Below are 24,529 nucleotides of genomic sequence, written 5' to 3'. Positions count from 1 at the left end.
AGGCCACACACCTCGCATTGGCGAGTCTTTCCTCATCCTCTTTCGCACTGTACACAACAACATCTTCCTTCACAGAGCCGGGCAACATGGCGTCGAGGAGCTCAAGCACTGGATGTGCTGTGACCAGCTTGGGGTCCTTGGAAGGTATGAGGAGAGACAAGTTCGATCTGATGTTAGATTTGATTCATAAGATGAGTTGCAGCTAAATTATCACATGAGGATGATTAGAATGTTGTTGTTACCTTGAAGCTGTGGATGGAGCAGTCTTTCCCTGCACTGGTGAGAGTGCTGTTCACCCAGTCCAGGATGACCTTGTCACTCACCTTGTTACCTTCTCCTAGAGACTCGAGCACATCAAATGTGTAACTGCAGTGAAACACACAAAGGTTGCCTGATTCTCGTTCCAGCTAACATGTAGAACAGTGAAACAACTTACTGTTTAAACATTCACACTAGTAGAACATTTACATTTCCTGCTTATAAGCTTCAATAAGTGCATTAAAAGTGATGTTTCATGCCATAAAGAAAAGTGCAAAGGTTGAATTATGTTGCCTGTATATCAATATCTTCTCCAGGCATGTATCGCTCTAGCCCTCTGAGAAGGTTTGACTGGGCAGGGCCTGCTTTAGTCCCTGATGAAAGACTATAGCTGAAACGTTTCACCCTTTTTGCAAAAAGTTTGAGTTTTTTGCGCTTTGCAATCTCCACTCTGCAGTTCTCGTAGTTTAGTGAAAACCCTCCCAATGTTTATACTCTTGCCCATGCATTGTTTCGTGGAGGACCGGGAATTGTCCAATGTTTTGGTTTAATTATTTTGTATGAAAAAGAACAAAGGTAAAAGCTCTTGTGAAAGTTTAAATGCCACGAGTTTATTTTTTAAAAATGGAAATATATCACAAGTGCTTAATCCAAGTAATTAGATGAATGATGAGTAGAAGGCCGGGGGGGGGGGCAGTGAAGCCCAACATGTATCTTCTCCACCCTCCCCCCCCCACACCCCTCCCCCCCACACCCCTCCCCCCAACCATCCAAAGGCCAATCTTTCATGGGTATGTACCAAATTGTTCACTACAATTAACTGAAGGAAAAAAAAAGAAATGTTCCCAGTAAAATAACTCACTTATTTGCACTATTCCCTAAGGGAGCAGCAGGAAGGATCTTTCCTCTCTGGGGTAAATACAGTAGATAACAGCAGATCTAGGATCGAGCTTCAAGAACGTCAGGGGTGTGTTCAGTCACCTAGTTTCTTTTAGAGCGCTCACTAAGTGGCGTGAGCATTCGAGCAAGCACTCCGTGAAAAACCGTTGATAAGGGACGACTGGCTTGGCAAGTGCTAGCTGCTTGGTAACTGAACACACCCGGGTTTCCTCCCTTTCAGTTTATTTTTAAACAGCAGTAGTGAATGTTTCAAAAGGGTAATCTTACGTGTTTGTGGTTTATAATATTTTTTACCTCCAGTTATGGTTTTCCACGACATGGTACGATAAGCTATTCATACACATTTAAATGGCGTTTGTTCAAGGAGGAAATGCCTTGCAAAGAGGGGATATTAATAGTGTTAATATTGTTTTGTAATAACATTAATATTAGGCTATTATCATTAATGTTGTTATTACTTTTGTCATTGGAAGCAGCCTTGGAAAAACGCCACAATAAGCTATCTTAATATGGATAATACATCTCAACAGGGAGTTCGCCCAAGGTGCAAATCCCCTTTGGGGAGGGATGGGGGGGGGGGGAGGGGAGTTAAATCGCTACAACCTCCGTCATGTGACCCTTCGTCCCCATGTCAAATTTGGTTGTGATTGGATAAGTAACAACCAAATGTATCGTGGTCAAAAAAAGTCAGACAGACAGACACCAAATTGTGTATTTTTGTACGATATCAAAATGAGCCGTTTTCATGGCAATCTATCAAAAATGGAACCATTGCACCTAGATTAGTAAATTGAGCATATCTCCAAAAATGTTTAAGACAGAATAACACAACTGGTACCAAAATAGAGATTATGCATTTCCTCTTTAATACCTAATGTTGTTATGTTAATTATATAATTTGCATAATCATGAATATTCATTAAAATTAGAAATGTTGCTTTAAATTCGAAAACTGTCAACTTCAACACTTTTCAGAAAATATAGGAGAGGTTTATTCAAATCAAAATCCACAATAATGCATTTCCAAATTCAAAACAATAACTAGAAAGAGCAATCAGAGATTTGAGACCATCACCAGGATGTGTTTTCAGTGGTTTTTAAGGCTTTTGTGTTAAAACAAATATGGCGGCCGAACCACGTGACCAATGACGTCATCATTATTTTTTTCGAAGCTAATTTATTCCTAGATTATGCTCAATAAATAATATTTCATCTTGATTGCATGAAGTTTTGTACTTGTCGAATTATGATGTCATAATGGAGGCACCTATGACATCATCATTAACATATTTTATTCCCCATGGAGAGTTCTTTACAATGAGTGATGTCTCAATTTTTTCTATTCAGCACTTTCGGAGATATAGAGGTGCAAAATTTTTCGTTTTTTCCAAGAGGGCGGCCAAACCACGTGACCGATGACATCATCATTCTTTTTTTTTCTCCCCCAATTTATGCGGACATGGCGCTCAATAAATTTAATCTTGATTGGATGAAGTTTTGTACTTGTCGAATTATGACGTCATAATGGAGGCACCGATGACATCATCATTAACATGTTTTATCTCCCATGGAGAGTTCTTTACAATGAGCCATGTCTCAAATTTTTCTATTCAGCGCTTTCGGAGATATGGAGGTGCAAATTTTTTCGGTTTTTCCAAGATGGCGGCCGAACCACGTGACCTATGACATCATAATTATAATGAAAAAATTATACAGGTTGAGTTGCACCTATGGTGAAAATTTCCTGTCAATCGGACCAACGGTTGCAGAGAAAATCATATTCATTCTGTGCGGACAAACAAATAGACAAACAAACGGACTCAAATGCAATACCCTCTCCTCTGGCGAGGGTAATTAGCTTTATCGTGGGGTTTGTCCAGAGAAGAAGTTTTATCGTGCAGTTTTTCCAAAGACGCTTTTAATAACAAAATTAATGATAATTGCGTATTATTAATTTTTTTTTTTTTAATATTAATATTAATAATGTCCCACTTCCCCAAGGCGTTTTTCCTGCAGTGATAACGTGTATAAATAGCTTTTAGTTATAATGGCGTTTCCATGGGAGCAACAACTTCTACAGGAAGTAAAAATATTATAAACCACAAACACGTATGCTTAGCTTTTTAAACAGTCGCGAATGCTCTTTATAACACTAAATGAAGAAATTTGGAGGAATCCCGACATCCATGAAGTAAGGTTTACTTACAGAACTGAGCATAGATCTACTGTACTCTATATAATCCACAAATGTTGGGTTAATAACATGGCCCTTTCTGCCGCTACCATGGCATTTTTCGTAGCGAACTTTTGAAACTCGCTCCTGCTGTTTGACACGAAACTGAAAGGGAGAAGCTCGGGTTGTGCTCCATTACCAAGCAGCTAGCTAGCACTTGCCAAGCCAGCCGTTCCTTAACGACAAGAACAGAAGACAGAAGGTTAACAGAAGAGGAAAAATAGAAAACGGAACGGAGAAGAGACCAGCGGTTCCACTTCTAAGAAGCGGAAAATACGCATCATGGATTATGAAATGTCAAAATGTGACATATTTACCTTTATATCTGATGTAAAAGATTCGGCCGAGAGACTACGTAATCTCCATGAGATACGTCGTCTCCAGAGACTGTCAAAACCAGTTGTTTCTAAGACTTGAATGAAGTTTGCTTGTGAGCTGATACCGACAAATTCAGCGATGAACATGGATATCATCGAGACTGCTATCGGCACTTCACAAAGAATCTTTGATTGACTGCACGGGTCTGAACCAAGAGAAGAATGCTCAAATGAATCATGCTTAGGCCGGAGGTTATCAAGTGATACTAAAACTGTGTTGTTTGCAAAAGACTGCATATTTTGTAATAAAGAAGTGAGTATCGCGATAAAAAGATTGGGATCTTGGACAATGGAGGCAACGTCAAAATTAATTAAAGATGAATGGAGAACAGTTTTTAAATGTGTAGAAAATAAGAACGATGAAAAGCTGTTGGCAAGAATAAGAGGCTATGAGCTATTTGCAGCAGAAGAACATTTTCACATAATCTGTCGGAAAAAATATATAAGACCCCCAGCATTGGAGAGGTGCTGACAGTAAAGCAAAGCTAAATCAAGAATAACTAGAGAGATCAAGCAGTGGCATTTCCACTGCGTCAATCAAGAATAACAATCAAGAATGGCAATCAAGAATGGCAATCAAATCAAGAATGGCAAGTGGCAATCAAGAATAACACCGCACACTTGGTTTACAGCTTAAATATGAAGTTGGAAAGAGCAATGCAGTGGCATTTCCACAAGGAACTGAAGATAATTTGGCAGAAATTACAAGATATTTACGACATGTAATTCCCAATGCTTATGAGAAGTCTGGTCATCTCAAGGGGCCCACAACTGATGACCATATTGACAACACAGGTGATAGAATTCCACCAGAGTTGAACAATTTCCTGAAATATTTTACAGCTGGAAAAGTTAAAGAAACTTCCACGCAGAACAACAGACTTGTAAGATCAATCGGACAGGTCAGATGTCGCGAAGTTATGAATGGAAGATGCCAAAACATATGTGGAATCACTGGAATTTATGATGTTTACTAACAGTGGACCAGGACCACATATGAACGACACACCAGAATTAAATTGATGACATCATAGGTCACATGTTCTGGCAGCCATATTGAATTTAACCAAAAACTTTAAATTATCTCCTCCAGAACTGCTGGACAGTTCGAGGGGAACTTTCACACATGCTCCCCAATTCTTGGGGATACCATGGTGTTCATGAATACATCATCGGTCATATAGTCTGAAGCCATGTTGGATGAAGGGGATTTTTTTTTTTTTAATATCTGAAACAGCTGAACCCATCGAAGCAAAACTTTCCAAATATCATCAAACACGATTGCTGCATATAGTGTGAAAATGATGATGTCATAGGTCACGTGGTTTGGCAGCCATCTTGGATTGGAAAACGAAACTTATCCGATAAACATGAAACTTCACACACCTTATCCCCTACCAAATTGAAGCCAAAGTGTAAATTTATGATGTCATAGGTATTGTGGATGGTCAGCGATATTGGATCTAAGCGAAAATCTTTGAAAACCCTCTCTGAAACAGCTTAACCAATCAATGTGAAACATTAACTAATTGATCAACTACCCAGGCGAAATATAGTTTGATAAAATTGATGTCATCAGTCACTGGTCTGTCAGCTATAAGAAAAAAAACTATAGCCATAGCATCTATAGGATCAAAGAAAAAAACCCTTAAAAACAGAAGAGGTGGCTCGCACCAAGTCCTCTCAAGACTGTGTGGGGTAAGTATTCCATGAATACCATCTAATTTTTTATTTCTTTGAGAAATATTACGATATATAATTTTCTGTGTTCTCTGTGTCCTTCTAAACTCTAAAGGGTTCCTGCTGTCATATAATAATAAATGTTACTGTTGAAACCGCTGCATTAAGCTCCAATTTGTGGAGGATGTGTAAGGGAGTGTTTAAGGGAAGATGACTCGTGTTGAACATTGAAGTGTTTTTTCACTGTCGTGTACAACTGCGATTTGTAGAATGACACTTGAGTGTACTCTTGGGGTGGTGGTGGGAAAGGGGGTGGCGGGAGGGTGGTTGTCCACACCCTAAGAACCACTTGTGGATTTGTGAACATGTTCTATAATGATGTTATATACAATGATAATGATATAAATAAGTTATTGTTTAATATAAACCACAATGTAACAGCAAAACTAACACATGGAGTATTTTCATGTTCCTCAACTCATATGTTAGAACCTGGAACATTTATAAAGTTAGGTTTATCATCTAGTGACATATGGTATGTCTTTCCCAAAATACACTTACTGTACAATTCCAGGGAAAAGTAAAAAGTGACCCAAGTAATTAGTTACATTATTTAATTCATTACTGTTACAGATTAACCAAGAGCGAATGCAAATAGTAACCTCAACTAAAGAAAAACTATAGATCTGAGGACTCTGTGTATGATGACGTAGACCGTAAGCTGGTCGGATGTCTTACCGCCTCATGAGCTGCCAGACAAGTGAGAGGGTGAGAGTGCGGTTCCCTTCTTGGAAGTCTTGACCTGCAACCCCAACCAATGAAAAACCTCGGGCCTTGCCCAGCTCTACAGCGTAATTGCAATTCTCGAGCTGCACGCATACACATACACATGCACACATATTCACCGTGTACGTGTCCAATTGGATAATGCAAGATTGCATTGGTCAAATAATTACATTCCTCATTCTGGACCGTTCGATGAGGAAGAAAGAGAGATAAATGGATGAAAAATAAGGTGAAACGGAGGGGAGGAAAGACCTTTTTGAGGTGTGCACTTAATTTTGGGTAAGGTGGACGGTTGGCTCGAGACCATGTGACGTTGGTGCCAATCCGCTCATGGAGCTGCAGCAACACCAGACCATCTGAGAGATCACTGGGACACAAGAGTTCATAGAAAAGGAAATCAAGGAGATAAGAGTGTTGGTGTTATGTGTAGTTAATGTACTTATAGTATACTATAGTGTCAAGCAAAATAGGTGTTGAGGTGCTGAGGATAGTTACAAAAATGAAAATTTGTGTATTATATTGTTATGTTTTGTTTTCATTCATTGCATTGAATGATCATGGAATAAATGATTGTTATGGGACTTGGGAAATTTTGTAAATGCATGTTTATTATTGTTTTGCAATAGAATCATTTAACATTGATAATGTTAAGTGAGGATTCGTAAAATGTGAACTAGATTGATATTCATAATAAAATCGGACCATGGAACAGTGGATAGGCCTAGGTAGAAAAACCATGACTGGACAAGCTTCGTCTCAGAGGCTGTGGGCAGCCGGGTGATTGGCCCACAAGTGGCGGGGTGTCCCTAGCATGCTGGACCTAAAGTTGCATGAACGAGAGAGAGACAGAGACAGAGACAGAGAGAGAGAGAGAGAGAGAGAGAGAGACGAGGACAGTAGTATTGTTTTGTTGTTTCTGGCTCACAGCGCCCCAATGATGGTTCAACATGGTTTAATGTGGTTCAACAAGGTCCACTATGGTCCAACATGGTTCTTTTTAAATTTTCCCAAATTTTCCCAAAAAAAAATATTTAATTTTCAATTTTTTTTAATTTTCACAATTTCCTTTTTTTTTAAATTTAATTTCCAATTTTCCATTTTCCAATTTTTTCAATGATATAATTTTTTCAAATAAATAATTTCCCCAATTATATACTGAAGTGCTTTGTCAGGGAGTCTTTGTCAGTAGCCTGACATATCTTCTCAATAGCTTGGCATATACTTTATTTTCCTCCACAAGGCGTTGATCCCAAGTTCTTCCCCAGAATTTCAGTTTTATTTTACGAATCGCTTCTTTCTCCACTTGCCTTTTCTCCACTTGCCTTTTCTCCTTTTCCTCATTCTCCTTGTTTTCCTTGTTCTCCTTTTCCTCATTCTCATTTTCTTCCCCCTCCTCCTCCATCCAAACGTCGCAATATGTTGTATTCATTTCTCTTTACATATTATAAATTATTCGTTATACTAAAATCAATTTTAGATATTTACATTACACATTCAATTTCACATTTTATACATTTTAATATTTTATATTTATTTTATATATTCTTTCATTTAAAGAAAATTTGATAATAACAAAATAATGCTTTTTATGCACGATCAAAACATTCAAATAAATTTAAAGCTCTATTTGAAGTACTATATCATAATATGACTACAGTTTGTTTTACCATTAATGATAAGGGTTTATACCTTGAAAAATATACTCCACAAAATACGTTAATTAAAATCGAATTAGATGCTGAATATTTTGAAACATACATGTCAGCCATTAGGGTTTTAGCCCCATGACTCAATTGATCATAATATCTGAAATTATATATCGTGCTTCTGAAAACTGATTTGAACTCAACTGCAGACAGAGGTGAGTGGACAAAATGTGGTTTCGAGGCTCAACGTGCAGGGTGGATCCTTAGCCCAATAAACAAGTCCTTGAATTATGTGCCAAACAGTAGATAAAATGCTCGCGACCCACGTACAGGAAAAAGATGTCATCCAAACGCCTCCTTCACAAAGGGAATAATTAATTATATATCTTCGTAGTGTTTAGTATGTCTCCTAAACCAAGGACGTATCCAATCTTCATCTACCATTTAGCCTAGTGTATAAGAATATTTACTTCGGCCTGCGCTCGGGTCTGATATGTTTAGATAGATAGCCAAAAAAAAAAGCGTAGCCTATCATTATGCTTACATCTTGTTGTCTAAATTTGACCTTCTATAGGACGGGACAATGGGAGGTGTTGTCCTTATGGTCCAGTTGTGCTATGTCTTCAGCGCAGATTCTTGTCTAATATTTTGCTATAAATGAAATGCCTTTCCACTTATTTTTCAGCGAGTGTCTTGAGGAATTGTCCGCTGCGTGTAGGCGGTACATTCTCGAGCCTCGCTCCACACGTGTGTGTATAATCGATTCTATTAAACATTTTTGCTCTGATTCTTCTTCTTCTTCCTTCCCTTGAGGTCTTCGACCGAGAATTTGGTGTCAGAAGTGGGATACATCCAAGTGTGCAGACGAGGTGGATCCTCACGTTCCAGGTCGGGAGGGAGGCCTGCCGGCATCTAATTTGGTGGGTACGCATTTTTGCACCTCGAAATTGAAGCCTCCCGCCTTGCTTTGGACGTGTGGACCTCTGTCGGCTGTACCACCTGGCTTGCATTCCGAACCAAATTTAGTTTAAACCAGAGCAGCAGTGGGTAATGAATCGATTATACAGGGCGCCCGGGATAAGGAGGGGTATCCCTCAGGTAAGCTTCCTGCGTGGGAAGCAGGTAGACCCATATGTGGGTGATAGATAATAGGTATTAAGTTACTCCGGCGTGAGAACTGCGTTTAAGGTTAGGAATCGGGGGGCGACCCGATCTTAGGACTACCAGGAGGGACTAGCCCAAGAAAGGTAGAATAATGAGTATTTTAAGTTAAGCTACGCACTGGATGTGTTAGAGTTCACAGGTAAGTAGGATTGAAGTGTGCATGAGTGTGCATGAATTTATACTGTATTGTATGGAGAATGAAAGGTCAGTCACATGGTATTTGTGTATAAGGGAATGAATGATCTGTCATTGCAGCGTGTATTTGTGTTTATTGTGTGTGTGTCATTGATGTGTGTCATTGACTGACAAGGGATTCCCCAAATTGCCTACGGGCGTTGGGCAATCCGGATGAGTAAAATTGGCAGGGAATAATGAGAATGTTATGGAGAGCATGTGTAGACAGGGCTTTAAAACAAGTGTTCAATTACATCCCCACATTAACGGCTCTCCAGATGTAGCAAGGGAGAATGGGAGTGAAAGTCAAAAATAATAGGCTGTCAACCGACAGGGTGTTTATTCAACGGCATGGCCGGGGCTTGTATTTGGCCGACGTGGGATGACAGAATGCGTTGAATGAAGGCAAGAATGACATGTGATGCTGACGTGAGTCCAATCGGAAGGATGGATGGTTATGGTTTCACCCGGTCCGTTTTTCTGTCTGTCTGTCCGGACACAGACTCTTGGGGAAAGCCAGAATGGGTTGGGTTGACCAAGATGAATGAGGACAATATATTAATTGTTTATATTAATCTATTAATCTCTGTATATTAATCTGTAAAAATATATTAATCTCTGTGTGTGTGTGTCCGTATTTGTCTGGCTTTCTGGCTGTCTATGGAGTCATGTCTCTGAACACTGATTTTGAGGGAGTTGCTGGTGCGGACCAAAGCGGTGTCCGCGGTATCTACTGGGGGTCGAATGTCACTCCCTCAGTGTCTGCGAACTTGTCGTTCGGCAGTGTCGAAAGACAGGTTCGATTGTCGGTCTGTCTGCTTGATTTTCGGGTCTCACTCTGAGTATATGGCATATACTCTGAGTATATGGTCGTTTTCTGTTTTGTGCTTTAATGGTGGTTGATTTGACTTCCCTGAAAGGGGGACTGAAAATGCTTTGATTTTTTCATGGATTGCCCATTGGGCATGTTTAGGATTTAATAGAGTGGTGGAGTTCTGTGAAATATGATGACGTTGTCTTATGGACACTTTGTGAGTGACTAGACACGTGCCTGGAAGGGGAAATTGTATTCATAACTCATGTGGGTTGTGTCTGAAGAAAAGGTTTAAAGTAAGTGTGAAGAAGGTCATGGAAAGTGCGAAGATGTTAAAGAAAAGTCGAATTAGATGGATCATTTGTCAATGACAAGTGACTTTGCAAGGTTTGCTAAGAAAGGGAGGGGAAAAGATTATAAAAGTTGATGGAAAAGACGGGAAATAAAGAAAAGTGGTTAGTTATGGACTGTTGTTTTGTGATAAGAAGGTGATTGGGGGCTGGTGAAGATTGGATCACGGCTCTGCAGACCAGGTGAACAGAACTCCACCAGGAGTGGGTATATGGGAATCACACCAATTAAATTATTGCTCAAAGGGAGGTGATAGAGCAAAATAAAAAAGATTGTCATGTGGACCGCAAGGCTAACCCCGCTCTTGCAGGGAAATGGTTTTGGGAGGCTAGTTATTTTTCAGATAATTTTTCCAGTGGGTTTATACTGATGTGAAATTCGCGTATCTAGGAAGGAAAGGAAAAAATTGTCCAGGTATTGATAGGATAACAGTGAAATTTTGAAGTGAAGTGAAGGATAACAGTGAAGAGTTAGTGTGTTCGTTGCGATTTTTGGGAATGGCAGGGTACTGTCGTACATGGATGATGGACCGACTGCGGAAAACGCCAGTAAGGCGTCGATACAATGTTGAACACCGAACGGTCCATGTGTTGGACAACAATGAAGGGTTCATAATTAATTTAGCACCTCAAGACAGACGTTCCGACATCCGCACCTACAGAGTTCGTTGTAATACAATTACAAGCCGCGGCCTCAAACGTAGAACATCAAAAATTGGATTAAATTGGGAGCTCAGTGCCCCGCAGAAGGACAAATGTGGACGATTAATGACAAACCCGTGGCACCGCGAGCTTTATTGCCATGGTTGGCACTCATGGCGCATCAAAATGGCCATGTGTGCCATAGGGGGGATGATGAGGCAGGTCACTTCCACCTGGGCAGCACCAGGCCTTTCGACTGTGGTTACCATGGTCTGTCGCTCGTGCGCTATATGTCATCGGTATCAGCGCCAGTGGATATGGCAGCCCTTGAATTACCTATCATGGATGACATGTTTTTTTAAAGTTTTGCATAGATCTCTCCCATGTAGCACGCAACATACATGAACGCGTTTGAGAGGCCCTGCCGGAGCCAACAAGCAAGCCTATCCACACCTTCGAGGCGACTGGAGATTACGTGCTGGTGAAGCATTTCACCCGTAAGACTGCGCTCGAACCAAGATGGACGGGGCCATACCAAGTTCTTCTGATCACACCAACAGCGGTGTTTTGTGAGGGCAAGTCGTCCTGGGTACATGCCACACATTGTAAGTTGGCCATACCCACAAACACAGACACCTCAAACGCACCACCACAGATCGAGGATGCTGCACCACCGCCTGTTAGGGGTGGCAATCACATTTAGTTTAATATACCGCTTCAGGCTAAAACAGGTGTCTGCAACAGGTGCATGGGATGCTAAAAGAGGACATTGGATTGACTTTAAATTGAAATGAAAATTGAAAGGGTGGATTAGGAAAATGAGTTTGTTCAAATAATCGTGGCATCTGTGGGATGCAACAATTTTGTGCCAGAATGGTGTATGGGAGCCGTCATCTGGGAAGCGTCGTTAAATGGCAGTAGGTTTAGACAGGTTTTGCTGCCCTCAGTCGTTTGAAGCAAGCGATTACTACAATGTGAATTCATGACGTCACAGAGCTCCCCCTACGATTATAGGCCACCATGCATTTCACACATATTAATTCCGCACCCACGGATCGAAAGCAAGAAAAAGCCAAAGGAAAATACGTATTGGACTGTGACCCGTGCAATGGCGAAAGTACAGAACCGATCACGGTGTTGGGTGTGCATGCATTTTCCCCACACCAGTACGACAGGGATAGAAATGGTAGTGCTACCCCTGTCCCTACGAGATATGTGCTCAGGACCCTTGCGTACCCCATGTCTGACCACAACCTTGGAACTGATAGGCCCAAATCTACCCAGCAGTGTGTTCCCGGGAGTTTCGATATACCCCACCCATTAAGCAGGCTTTGTTAGACAAACCACCTGATCCAGTCTGGGTGACAGAGCAAAAGGGACGGGTGCGTCTTATAGGAAAGGGACACGTTCAGATGGGAACCTCGGAATGTACTCATACCCTGCCATCCGACACCAGATGGAGAGAAAAGGGAGGCCCCCTTGTAATAACCATAGATGACCAAGCCCAGCATAACGTAACCAAGCTAACCATATCTTGGGGGACACCAAGCGCCACCCGCGTTGAGATCAGTAAATGCATGGCCTCGGCCCTTATCCCACCCCATGGAGTAATGTTTATTTGCGGAAATAAAGCATATCCATACCTACCCGAACAGTGGGGAGGGACTTGTTATCTGGGATCCATTTTTCCCAAGGTAAATTTGGTAAATCATGTATTATTAGATGTAGGGAAGATGATTAAAAGGAAGGTATTTTCGGAAATTAGTGAAAGTAAATATGGCATTTGAATTTCCAGACACGACACAGGAAATGCGGCTATGAATAAGCCAACCATCTGAGAGATAAGGTAACTAAATGCCAATTAGTGGGACGGGGGGCTAGGAATTGATCATGGTGTGTGTAAGAAAGTATTTTTCAGGATGGACGATGAAGAAATCGCCGTTGGAAAACCATGATCTTGACCACAGAGGCCGTCGATCTGAATGGGTCCTTCAACAAGGCAGATGTGACCAGCGCTTCAGAATTTTGTATTGATTTTTGTGATGACTGTGAAAATCCCTTGTGGGAACTGGCTACTGGCTGATGCCTGCATCGATGTTTGTGATGATTGTAATACTTGTGTTGAAAATCCCTTGCGTGTACTGGCTAATGCCTCTTATGTATTATGAATGATTGGCAAATAGATAGTCTCGCATTAGTAATGGAACGAATTGGAAACGAAACCTGAATCGCAGAACTACAATTGGAAAACGAATTAATGCATATGCAAACGATGGTGATGCAGAATCAAGTGGCTTTGGATATATTGTTGGCAGAAAAGGAAGGAGTATATGGGGTAATCGATGAACCTATTGATGCTTGGGATTCTGATAATGATTATGATTTTAGTTGGGATGATTTAACCTGTGATTTAGAAAGTGTAGGTTCTTTTAAAAGTCATTGCTATTATACCAGCAGTAAGGAGCGGATGGCAAAACATGTATCCGGAAGAACCACCCTCACCACCACTTACACCACCCAGCAATCACATGTACAAGGCTTGATGGCATTGGACGTCGATTGTTTGCCCTGATTCGCGAGGACCTCGCCTGCATAAAGAGGGCCCCTTAATCTGGCTGGCAACTGGGTCGCACCTATGCCGCAGCGAGGGTGGATTCGGAATCTGGCGGGCGGCAGCAATCTCTTAAACCAGGCGCCGTCGTCGCGAATTATGGCTAACAATTCATACGTTGAATGTTAGACGACCAGTTAGGGCCGGTATCTCTCTTTGAGCATACGTGACGCTATGTCGTGCCTGCCATGTGACTAATTGGGATGCTGACCACTGGGTTATACGGTGTCTTTCCAAGGAGGTGTCTTGTAAAGACAAAGGAAGGAACTGTCAGCCATTAGGGTTTTAGCCCCATGACTCAATTGATCATAATATCTGAAATTATATATCGTGCTTCTGAAAACTGATTTGAACTCAACTGCAGACAGAGGTGAGTGGACAAAATGTGGTTTCGAGGCTCAACGTGCAGGGTGGATCCTTAGCCCAATAAACAAGTCCTTGAATTATGTGCCAAACAGTAGATAAAATGCTCGCGACCCACGTACAGGAAAAAGATGTCATCCAAACGCCTCCTTCACAAAGGGAATAATTAATTATATATCTTCGTAGTGTTTAGTATGTCTCCTAAACCAAGGACGTATCCAATCTTCATCTACCATTTAGCCTAGTGTATAAGAATATTTACTTCGGCCTGCGCTCGGGTCTGATATGTTTAGATAGATAGCCAAAAAAAAAAGCGTAGCCTATCATTATGCTTACATCTTGTTGTCTAAATTTGACCTTCTATAGGACGGGACAATGGGAGGTGTTGTCCTTATGGTCCAGTTGTGCTATGTCTTCAGCGCAGATTCTTGTCTAATATTTTGCTATAAATGAAATGCCTTTCCACTTATTTTTCAGCGAGTGTCTTGAGGAATTGTCCGCTGCGTGTAGGCGGTACATTCTCGAGCCTCGCTCCACACGTGTGTGTATAATCGATTCTATTAAACATTTTTGCTCTGATTCTTCTTCTTCTTCCTTCCCTTGAGGTCTTCGACCGAGATACACGTATAATCATTCAGAAGCAATTCATATAGGATTGGGCGCACATATTAACCACTTTTTCAAATTCATAAAGAACAAGACTGAAATTGTTTTGAACCCCGTTTGAATTTATTATAGCTATAACTTCATTGGTGGATAATTCCAATACATGATTAAAAATTAATACCGAATCTATTCAAAATATAATACCGACCCCTATTCAAGATTATACGTCTAATCCGGTTCTCATTTCAATGATAAATTTTAATATGCTTTGTCGTTCGTTTAAGGAACCTATTATTGAAATAAAACGCACTAAAAATATTCTCTATTTTATATTTGAAGTATCACATATTTCAAAGAAAGTTGTTTATTATAAAACAGACGATGATGATAACAAGGAAGATGATAACGACAAAGATGATAACGATTATGATAAAACAAATGAAACAGATAAAACAAGTGATAAAACAAAGTGTGATGAAACATGTGAAGAAATGTACAAGGAAATAGGAGAAATAGGAGGTCACGCTAGATTAACTTATCATAATTATTTCAAATCCAAACAATTTACTCGTATCAGAAAAATTGGCTCGATATCTAATAAGTCTATCGCTGTATATACTGAATTAGATGAAAATAATCAACCCAAACCGTTATTATTATATTGTAATAGTAATATCGGTATTGTAAAAATTTATATTATGCCAACCAAAGATGAATAATATACAGTCACGTGAAAAAGTAAGTACACCCCATGTAAAGTTTTGACTTTTTCAACATATTTCAACATACAGGGAATTGATCTTCATTTCAACAATATTGATAGATAAAGGTGATATAACATAACAAATATCATGAAACATTTACATTTTGTAGTCCATTGTATAATTTAAATCAACATAAATGCAAATTTCGTATGTGGAAGAAGTAAGTACATCCCATACATTGATCACTACTTCAAATACCTAAAATTAGAATCAGGTGTACCAGCTCAGGTGCAAATGATTAGAACATCGTTAGAGAGGATCTTGGAGGAACCTGTCTTATTTAAACCTCAGACATTTAGTTTGGTTTGCTCTTTGTTGTTGAAGTGTGCAGCGTCACCATGCCTAGATCAAAAGAGCTATCTGAGGCCTTCAGAAATAAGGTTATAGATGCCTACGAGTCTGGGAAGGGATTTAAAAAGATCTACAAACAATTTGAAATCAATCATTCGAGTGTCTGGAAGATCATCTACAAGTGGAGAAGATTCCAAACAACTGCCAACTTGTTCAGGCCAGGCCGCCCCAGCAAGTTCAACCCGAGAGCAGACCGCAAGATGCTGAAAGAAGTCTCTAAGGACCCCCAGAATGTCATCACACGACCTACAGGTAGCTCTTGCCACTTTTGATGTCAAAGTGCACGAGTCTACCATTAGAAAGAGGCTGCACAAATTTGATCTACATGGGAGGTGTGCCAGGAGGAAACCTTTGCTGTCCAGAAAGAACATCAGGGCAAGACTAAAGTTTGCCAATGAACACCGAGGCAAAGACCAGCACTTCTGGAACAATGTGCTCTGGACAGATGAGTCAAAGGTAGAGCTATTTGGCCACAGTACCAGAAGACATGTTTGGCGAAAACCAAAGACAGCATTTCACCACAAGAACCTGATACCAACAGTAAAGCATGGTGGTGGAAATATTATGGTTTGGAGCAGCTTTGCTGCATCAGGGCCTGGGCAGCTCACCATCATATAATCCACTTTGAATTCTTCATTGTACAAGAGGGTGCTTGAGGATAATGTGAGGCCATCTGTCGGGAAGTTGAAGCTCAACCGAAGGTGGACCTTGCAACATGACAATGACCCCAAACATACCAGTAAATCCACCAAGAAATGGCTGAAAAGAAAGAAATGGAGGGTTCTGGAACGGCCAAGTCAAAGCCCGGATCTAAATCCCATCAAGAAAACCCCTCAAACATCGCACAGCTGAAAGATTTCTGCATGGAGGAGTGGGCAAAAATTTCTCCCAGTCGATGTCAGAGACTGGTAGACAGTTATAAGAAACGCCTACTTGAGGTTGTTTCTGCCAAAGGGGGGAATACCACCTATTAGAGCCAAGGGTGTACTTACTTTTTCCACATGCGAAATTTGCATTTATGTTTATTTAAATTATACAATGGACTACAAAATGTAAATGTTTCATGATATTTGTTATATTATATCACCTTTATCTTTCAATATTGTTGAAATGAAGATCAAATAGCTGTATGTTGAAATATGTTGAAAAAGTCAAAACTTTACATGGGGTGTACTTACTTTTTCACGTGACTGTAGATGAAATAATATAAAATATTGCTTTTCAAACGATAATTTATCCACTATGGTTCAACATGGTACATTTTTTCAATTATATAATTTTCAATTATATTATATTCCACAATTGTTTTCTCCCATTTCTCCTTAACCCGACGACGATTGCATCACTATCTACAAAATCCCTCCCACCCGTTGGCAAAGCCCAGAGGCGGAGCCTCTAGTATTACAGGCTTTGGCCCTTTTGGACGGCCAGATAATCGCTTCGATCTTAGCCACGCCCTGTAACTATGGCGCGGCAGTTAATGATTAACCCAGCTTCAGGAATGTTGAACTTTGGACCCTGCCGCGCTGGGTGTTTACTTTGAATAATCCCCTGTTTGAGGGTAGATTGCTTGAGTCTCAATTTAAATCTTACCCGCCGACAACTGAGTATGTCTTTCAGAAAGAAGTCGGCGAAAGTGGGACCCCGCATTTCCAGGGTCTCTGTAGATTCTGTAGATTTTCTCAGTCGAGCTGACCGACTTAAAATGTCGGTGTAAATTGCCAACCCAATATATTAAATAAACCCTTTCATATTTTATCGTGAAATTGTTTTCTTTCGACCATTTTAAGAATCGTAAAATCTTCAATATTACATTTATGATTATGCTTACGTAATAACTGAAATAATAAATATTGTATATTCATACATTCTTCGGTCTACCTACCTCTGCTCTCTCAACCCTCTGACCCTACCCGACAACTCCAGGATGTACACGTTCTTCCAGTAAGCCCCTCCCAGTTAAACTCCTTTTTCACATCTGTGAAAATGAGATTGAATCGTATCCCTTCACTTCAGGCATCTCACATCTCTACACATGATCTTTTCTATGACTATGAACCTCACATAAAACAACCGTCTTGTTTTTGCACATTTCCTCCCTTCCTTTCTCTCCTGTTATTGTGAGCTTGGTGTTGGCTTAGAGGTTAGGGTGCCGGCTTGGAATCCTAGGATCCTGAGTTTTAATCCGGGTCGATTGCTGAATTAACGCCAGGGGGGTTGACGCAGCCTGTAATCCTTCCGAGGTCGGCAAATCAAGTACCAGCGTGCTGGGATGAATGATCCCTGTGTGTACCCCGATTTAGAATAGGTACACCCTATCCCTGCGCATTGTAAGAGGTGACTCAGGGTTGGCATCAGGAACGGCATCCGGCCATAAAAACATTGCCTCAAAACAGGGAACCATGATTGCCATGGGGCCCACAAGGCTAACCCCCGCCCTAGCGGGGAAAAATGGCCTTAAAAAAAAAAACGGTCATTCTATTCTATTCTATATTCATAATATTTTTCCTATCTACTTCTTCAACTTTATTTTTTACCATGTTTTTCATCGTATCATTTTAATAATTGTTTAAAATCTTTAACCAAATCATACTCCAAATGAGAAATATTATCCAATTTATTTTTTATTAACATTATATATTGTTGCGGTTTTGAGTTTTGTACAATAAAGGTTAAATTTCCCCCTCATAGTTAGTCACATTACAACATGTAGCCTCGTGATAGTGCAGTTATCTCTTAGTATTTGTGAGCATAGTCCTTTTCCTGTGTTAGTCTTGCATTGAGTAGAATAATGAGAGTAGGTCCTTTCATTGCCTCCATTGCCTTGTGCCTCCATTGCCTCCTTATGCTGCCTTTGGCTTTTTGGCACGAGTTACCATGAGGCAGGCCTGGCAGGTCGGGTCGGGACCGAATGAGGGCGGCGAAGAAGCTGACGGTAAGTGCGCCGCCAATCAGGGCTCAAAGGGAGTGGCTGCGGCAATGCGTCACAGGGCGTGGTTGGAACGTTCAAGAGGGCTCAGGGGTGTCCATATAATCCGTTGCGCAAAGCCCCTACCAGAAGAGAGAGGAGCAGTTCGGGGTGAGCAGTTGAGTGCGGTGAGTTCGGTGAGTTATAAGCTATTGAAGAGGCACGTATTGATGAGAGTTACGAGATCGGAGAAAGACGCGCATGAACCAAGTATAAGCGCTCGTATTAAAGTGACGCTCGGTTGATCTTGAGGCTGAGCCTCTATTGCATTGGGTTACGTGAGTGATAGCACGCTGGTAACTCGACGCGCTGTGTAAAGCCGCTGAGAGACGCGTACATTCCTTCCCACCTTCCTGCCTCATCTGCTGCCTTTTGTTCAAGAGACACGCTGCGAGGATACTTTCCACCACCTGCTTGCCATCTTCGCGGGACGTGCTGGGACCGTGGAGAGCACGCCGGGCCGCCATTCCTGGACGACCAAGGCAGCACGTGGACACCAGCCTACCTGCAATTCCCCTGTGTGAGTGTGACCGGGCCCGTGTTTGGGTTTAATTTAAGACTGACAAAGTTCTGATCTGTGTCTGCTTTCTACCGAATTGTACATTGTGCAAATAATAGTAATTAAATCCTGTTATTCCTTTATTCGACCGTCTCGTCCCTTCCATCATTGACTAAGCGTGGTACGAATAGAACCGCTCGAATCGGGTTCCAATACTGGAAAACTGCACGGACGACATGGCACGCAATCTGCTCGGTGTACTCAAATTACACATGGCTCATGCGAGGCTTGCTTCCCCGCTTCCGTTCTGGCGCAGTTATTTAGGTACGTGCGAGACTTGGTCCCGAAACCCTACCTTGCGTTTGCCCAGAAGGGGCGTTTCAAGTCTTGGTTATGCCGGCCCAGAAAGAACAAGGGGCTTAATCCCCCCTTGGTAAGGGTAGGAAGGGCGGCAGAAAACAGTAACAATTGGTGTCAGGAGTGGGATTTGGAACCCTGGACAAAATTTTTGGACACCAAAATTCTCGAAATTACGAGCGACCGAAATTTAGTTATTAGATCCAAAATTTTGTATTCGTACCATGGCTAGCCAAGACGGTCGAATGCCGGTGGGGGTAGAAGACGAGATAGAGGTAGAATTGATGACCCAGGACCCACAGGAAGAGCTGGTAGACGAAGGAAGAATTGATGAGGGGGCAGTAGCTGGCGAAGAAAATGGTGGCGCCTCGCACATGGCGGCAGCCGAGCCCGCGGTGCCAGGGAACTGGGGTCTTTTTATGATTCAACTCGCGGCGAGCTTCGAGGAAGTGATGGATGGCATGAAAAAAATAAATGGGGCAATGAATGCCCAAAAGCACGATATGAAGGCTCAGGGTGAGCGATTGGAAAAACAAATGAAAGAAATGGAAAACAAAATGGACGCCCAAGGTGACAAATCCACCCGGGAATTGGAAAAATTTATGGCAGCGTCAAGAAGGACACAGAAAAAGCAGGGAAGGACATTGGGTGCAGGTTGGGCGAGGAGGTCACATTGGGACACGACGAGGTGACGCGGTGTGAGGAGTGCGTGGAGAGCGAGCTTGGGCAGAGCGTAGCTAAGTTGACCGGGAGTATAGAAATCGCGATGCGGGGTGTAGAAAAACCGACGATCGTCAAATTGGAAAAAAAATTATGCGCGCCGACGGTCGTCGAAGAAATGATTATAATTGAAATTGAAGAGACGGGGGAGAAAGTAAATAAATCGCGGGAGAAAGTAATGGGATGCGCACAAAGTTTGTATTTGCATCGTGATGTCGTGCTTGCTAACGAAATCAAAAGTTTGCAGGTGTTGGCGGAAAAAGAGGTCCCCAAGGTGAGTAGAATTTATGGCGCGAATGTGTTTGGCGCGAAAAGGGTTTTGGCACGCTTGGGAGATAAACGAAACCCGGGCGGTCATGGAAGGTCCATTGTGCGGTGTACGAGGGTGACTGGCACGCGTGTGAGAGAAAAGTGTGCACCGGAGCGCGAGTGTGAGCGAGAAAAGTGTATGATGGAATGTGCACGAGAAGAGTGGATGGAGAAAAAGTGTGCGATGATTGGGTGTGCACCAGGAGAGTGCACACCCATGGGTGTTACGGCGTATGTAACGAGAGAAGGTGCACGAGAAGAGTGCAGGGAGAAAAAGTGTGTGAGGATTGGGTGTGTACCAGGAGAGTGCACACCCGGAGGTATTACAGAGTGTGTGGTAGAAGAGCGCGTAGAAGAAGAGTGCATACTGAAGTGTGTGAGGGGCGTGAGTGTGCCTAGGTGTGTGCAGGTGTGTGCAGGTGCGAGTGTGGAGTGGGTCGCAAGTGGTGAGAACACGGCTCAAGCATCGACACTGACCGGGGTAGCGTTTAGCGCGACGGATAGCCGATGTGATCCCTCGGCGAGTTGTGTGCAGGAGGGACCGGCCGGGATCGGCGCTGCGGGGGTTTCACAAGGACCGCCGTGCACGACCCGTGCCGGCCCCCGCCCTGTATGGTTGGTGCTGCACCGTGGTGGCAAAGGCAATCAGCGAGGTTCAAGGTGAGGTAGGAGAGTTCGGAGCCGCGCGCTCTGGCGGTTGGACCACCGTGCGTGGGACCGCGAGGCCCCGTGCCGAGATGGGCCCCTGCACCTTGGCCCGTCCATGCCTCCTCCCCTGGATCGAAAATGCCGGACGGACACCCCATACAGGAGACAAACAACCGCATGGATCGCTCGGCCTTTCGAAGCCGAGCTGTGACGACGTACATCCACATGGAGACGCTTGAGTATAATGGACTGATGAGGATAGTGTACCCTATGTGGAGGAATTGTAGTGTTACCATTCCTCACACGACCAGGGCTCATGAGCATTACATTAAGGGGATGGCAGTGTTAGGCACATGGGGGCCAGCGATGGTTACCTCCATGGGGCACCAAAGCTAGCCGAGGGAGGGCTAGGATAATGCTAGGGAATTAGAAGACCTTAGAGACAAGATTTAAGTAGTGACAATGTACCTATAGTGGGGACGTAGGTAGCTTAGGTGGATGTTAATGACGAAGGGGGTGCTTAGTGTAACGGGACGACGGGGAAGCACGAGTTTTAGGGGAAAAGCAGTTAGATAGATGATGCTGTGTGTATGAGGAATTGGTTGAGAATAACCGGAGTTGTGTGTTGAGAACAAATGGAACTGTGTTGAGGTGTATGGAAAGAGGTGTGTAAGCACAAAATGTGTGCGAGGAAAAAAAGGTGCGCCAGATATTTGGTTTATGGAAAGTAGTAGTGTGAATTGACTTGCATGGTGTGCAAGACGAAAGGTGTGTGAGCACAAAATGTGTGCGAATTTGGTGTGTGAAACAAAAGGTGTGTGAGATAAATGGTGCAAATAAATGGGTGGAATAAAAGGTGTGAAATGCATGGTGCGAAGGAGTGAATGGGGGGAGATGGAACCCATTCGCAAAAGCCCGGGGGGGTCGTGTAAAGTCAGGTAGAGGGCATAGGCAAAATTTGTATGGATATTGACACCTGTGGTGCAGGTAGTGGCAAGGTAGTGCTTTGGAGGGTGCCTGAGTCAGTGAAATGGCTGGGCGTGTGGTTTAATTGGTGCGTATGGTTATTGGGGCACTCCGCCACTGGTAGTTTGTCGGCCAGGTGAGGCCGCAGGTAGGCTCTGGGAGCCAGTTAGGGTAGTTGAGAGTTGTTGAGTGGGACCCGAGGATCCCAGGAGAAGACCCGGGTTGCCCAATGCCAAAGTGGGCATCAGGGGGTAAAGTGCCTGGAGGGGCCTTCCCCAGTTTAGGTAGTCGCAGGAGCAGGTAAGCTCAGGTGGTGACTTCAGTGGCGGAGGTGCGCAGGTAGTTGGACCTGCTAGTGGAGCCACACGACCCAGCCCCGAAATTGTGCAAGGGCACAGAGAGAAAAATTGGGAAGTGAGACCCAAATTCGGATGGCATCACAGAGTGAGCAATGGGAATTCGGTTTTTAGAACCACATAGTTTAAAGATGGCCAATTGGCAGGGTATGACCCCGGGTAGGTTAAAAGTAAAATGTCAGTAGTGTAGTTAGGATGAGAAACCCCCTTCGCATCATCCACAGCCAATCACCAAGGAAGACGAAACTCCACACCAGGACCAAGTGAACTGTTTGATTGTAAGACGCATAACGACGTAGTGACATTCTGTTTGTTCCATTCCTTCCTTCCTGGGAGGGATTGGGAGACGAATTTGGATTAGAGGGGGATATGGGAGACAAGACGTAGAGACGAATTTGTTTAAATAAAAAATAAAAAAAAGGAAGGGCTAGGGTAGTGTAAGCCGACGGTGGGGGGTGCGAACGGATAGGGAAGAGCCTGCTCTGCTCGCTCTTCCGTGCCCCTCACGCTGCATTACCTTGTTTTGCTGTGTACCGTTGTGCCCTTTCCACTTTGCTGGTCGTGCTTTGTCTCTCCCCCCACCCCAGGACCATTTTGGAGGTGGAGCCATGCAGCACCATCAACCTGTGCAGCATTCCTTGCTGCACCTTACTACATCTGTGCAGCATCCCTGCTGCACTTTATTACATCTGTGCAGCTGAACCGTGCAGCACTTTGCTGCCATATCCTTTTGTCATCACTTTGCTGCACTTGTGCAGAACTTTGCTGCCACAAACACTTTGCTGCACATGTTACACTTATGGACCACAAGTTTTGTGGCCTTGCACCTCTGCTGTGCAGCACCTTGCTGCAAATTCACCTTGCATCTTCGGACCACTTGTTTTGAGTGGCATGAATGTCATGCCGTCGGACCACATAAGGTTGGCCCTGCTTGGCAAAGAAATAAAATGAACACATTTGTTGTGCATTTTTATCATGGGACGAGCTGTGCTAGGGACGAGAAGATTTGTAAGTTTAGTTAGCCCTGAAGAGCAGGAATGGCCTGTATGCCGGTCCGGGGGCTAGCCGGTTTGATAGGCACACAGAAGAAGCAAGAAGCAAGATGCAAGAAGCAAGCAGCAAATGTGATGATTTTTTAGTGTGTTTTTGTGCTTTGCTGTGCTTTCTCTTCCCTCCAATCTTCTTTCCAAAAAGGACAGGTCCTGGGTCATAGAATTGTAAATAAGAGTAAGTTGTATGTGCTTGTATATAAAAATGCTGCCCACCGGCTATATGTTTAATTTGACAAATTCCGGATTCGGTTAATTGTGGGCGTGATTCTGTTAGAGTAGCTACTCAACGCAATAGGGGGGACATATTTAGTGTTTTAAAACTGTTGCATACACGGGTTAGAGTAAATGTTAGAGGGAACCACATCTATATGTCACATGTAAAAGTAAAAGTAATTTTCCAGATCATTCTCAAAACCGGTCGTTCCATTTTTGTAAGGTTCGACTCAGGGACGAGTCTGACGAGGGAGAGGGGTAGTGTTGCGGTTTTGAGTTTTGTACAATAAAGGTTAAATTTCCCCCTCATAGTTAGTCACATTACAACATGTAGCCTCGCGATAGTGCAGTTATCTCTTAGTATTTGTGAGCATATTCCTTTTCCTGTGTTAGTTTTGCGTTGAGTAGAATAATGAGAGTAGGTCCTTTCATTGTCTCCATTGCCTTATGCCTCCATTGCCTCCTTATGCTGCCTTTGGCTTTTTGGCACGAGTTAACATGAGGCAGGCCTGGCAGGTCGGGTCGGGCCCGAATGAGGGCGGCGAAGAAGCTGACGGTAAGTGCAAGCCGCCAATCAGGGCTCAAAGGGAGTGGCTGCGGCAATGTGTCACAGGGCGTGGTTGGAACGTTCGAGAGGGCTCAGGGCGTGTCCATATAACCCGTTGCGCAAAGCCCCTACCAGAAGAGAGAGGAGCAGTTCGGGGTGAACAGTTGAATGCGGT

General features: G+C 43.0%; 1 protein-coding gene across 4 annotated transcripts in view; it reads right to left on the bottom strand.

Annotated features, from left to right (window-relative positions):
• LOC137412533 (plastin-2) overlaps window positions 1-24,529 on the bottom strand; it is a 220,229-nt gene that overhangs the window by 3,660 nt on the left and 192,040 nt on the right. For all 4 annotated transcript variants that reach the window (XM_068097857.2, XM_078767613.1, XM_078767612.1 and 1 more), the window contains 4 exons: window positions 6,487-6,601; window positions 6,187-6,317; window positions 243-366; window positions 12-136 (listed from right to left, as the gene is read on the bottom strand). In XM_068097857.2, coding sequence (XP_067953958.1) covers window positions 12-136; window positions 243-366; window positions 6,187-6,317; window positions 6,487-6,601 — 495 coding nt within the window. The remainder of the gene's footprint in view (window positions 1-11; window positions 137-242; window positions 367-6,186; window positions 6,318-6,486; window positions 6,602-24,529) is intronic.

Source organism: Myxine glutinosa, chromosome 13 (assembly GCF_964187855.1).
Source record: "Myxine glutinosa chromosome 13, kmMyxGlut1.1, whole genome shotgun sequence".
Taxonomy (NCBI): Eukaryota; Metazoa; Chordata; class Myxini; order Myxiniformes; family Myxinidae; genus Myxine; species Myxine glutinosa.
The sequence above is the reverse complement of the archived record's forward strand: the minus strand, read 5'-3'. Positions and strand labels throughout refer to the sequence as shown.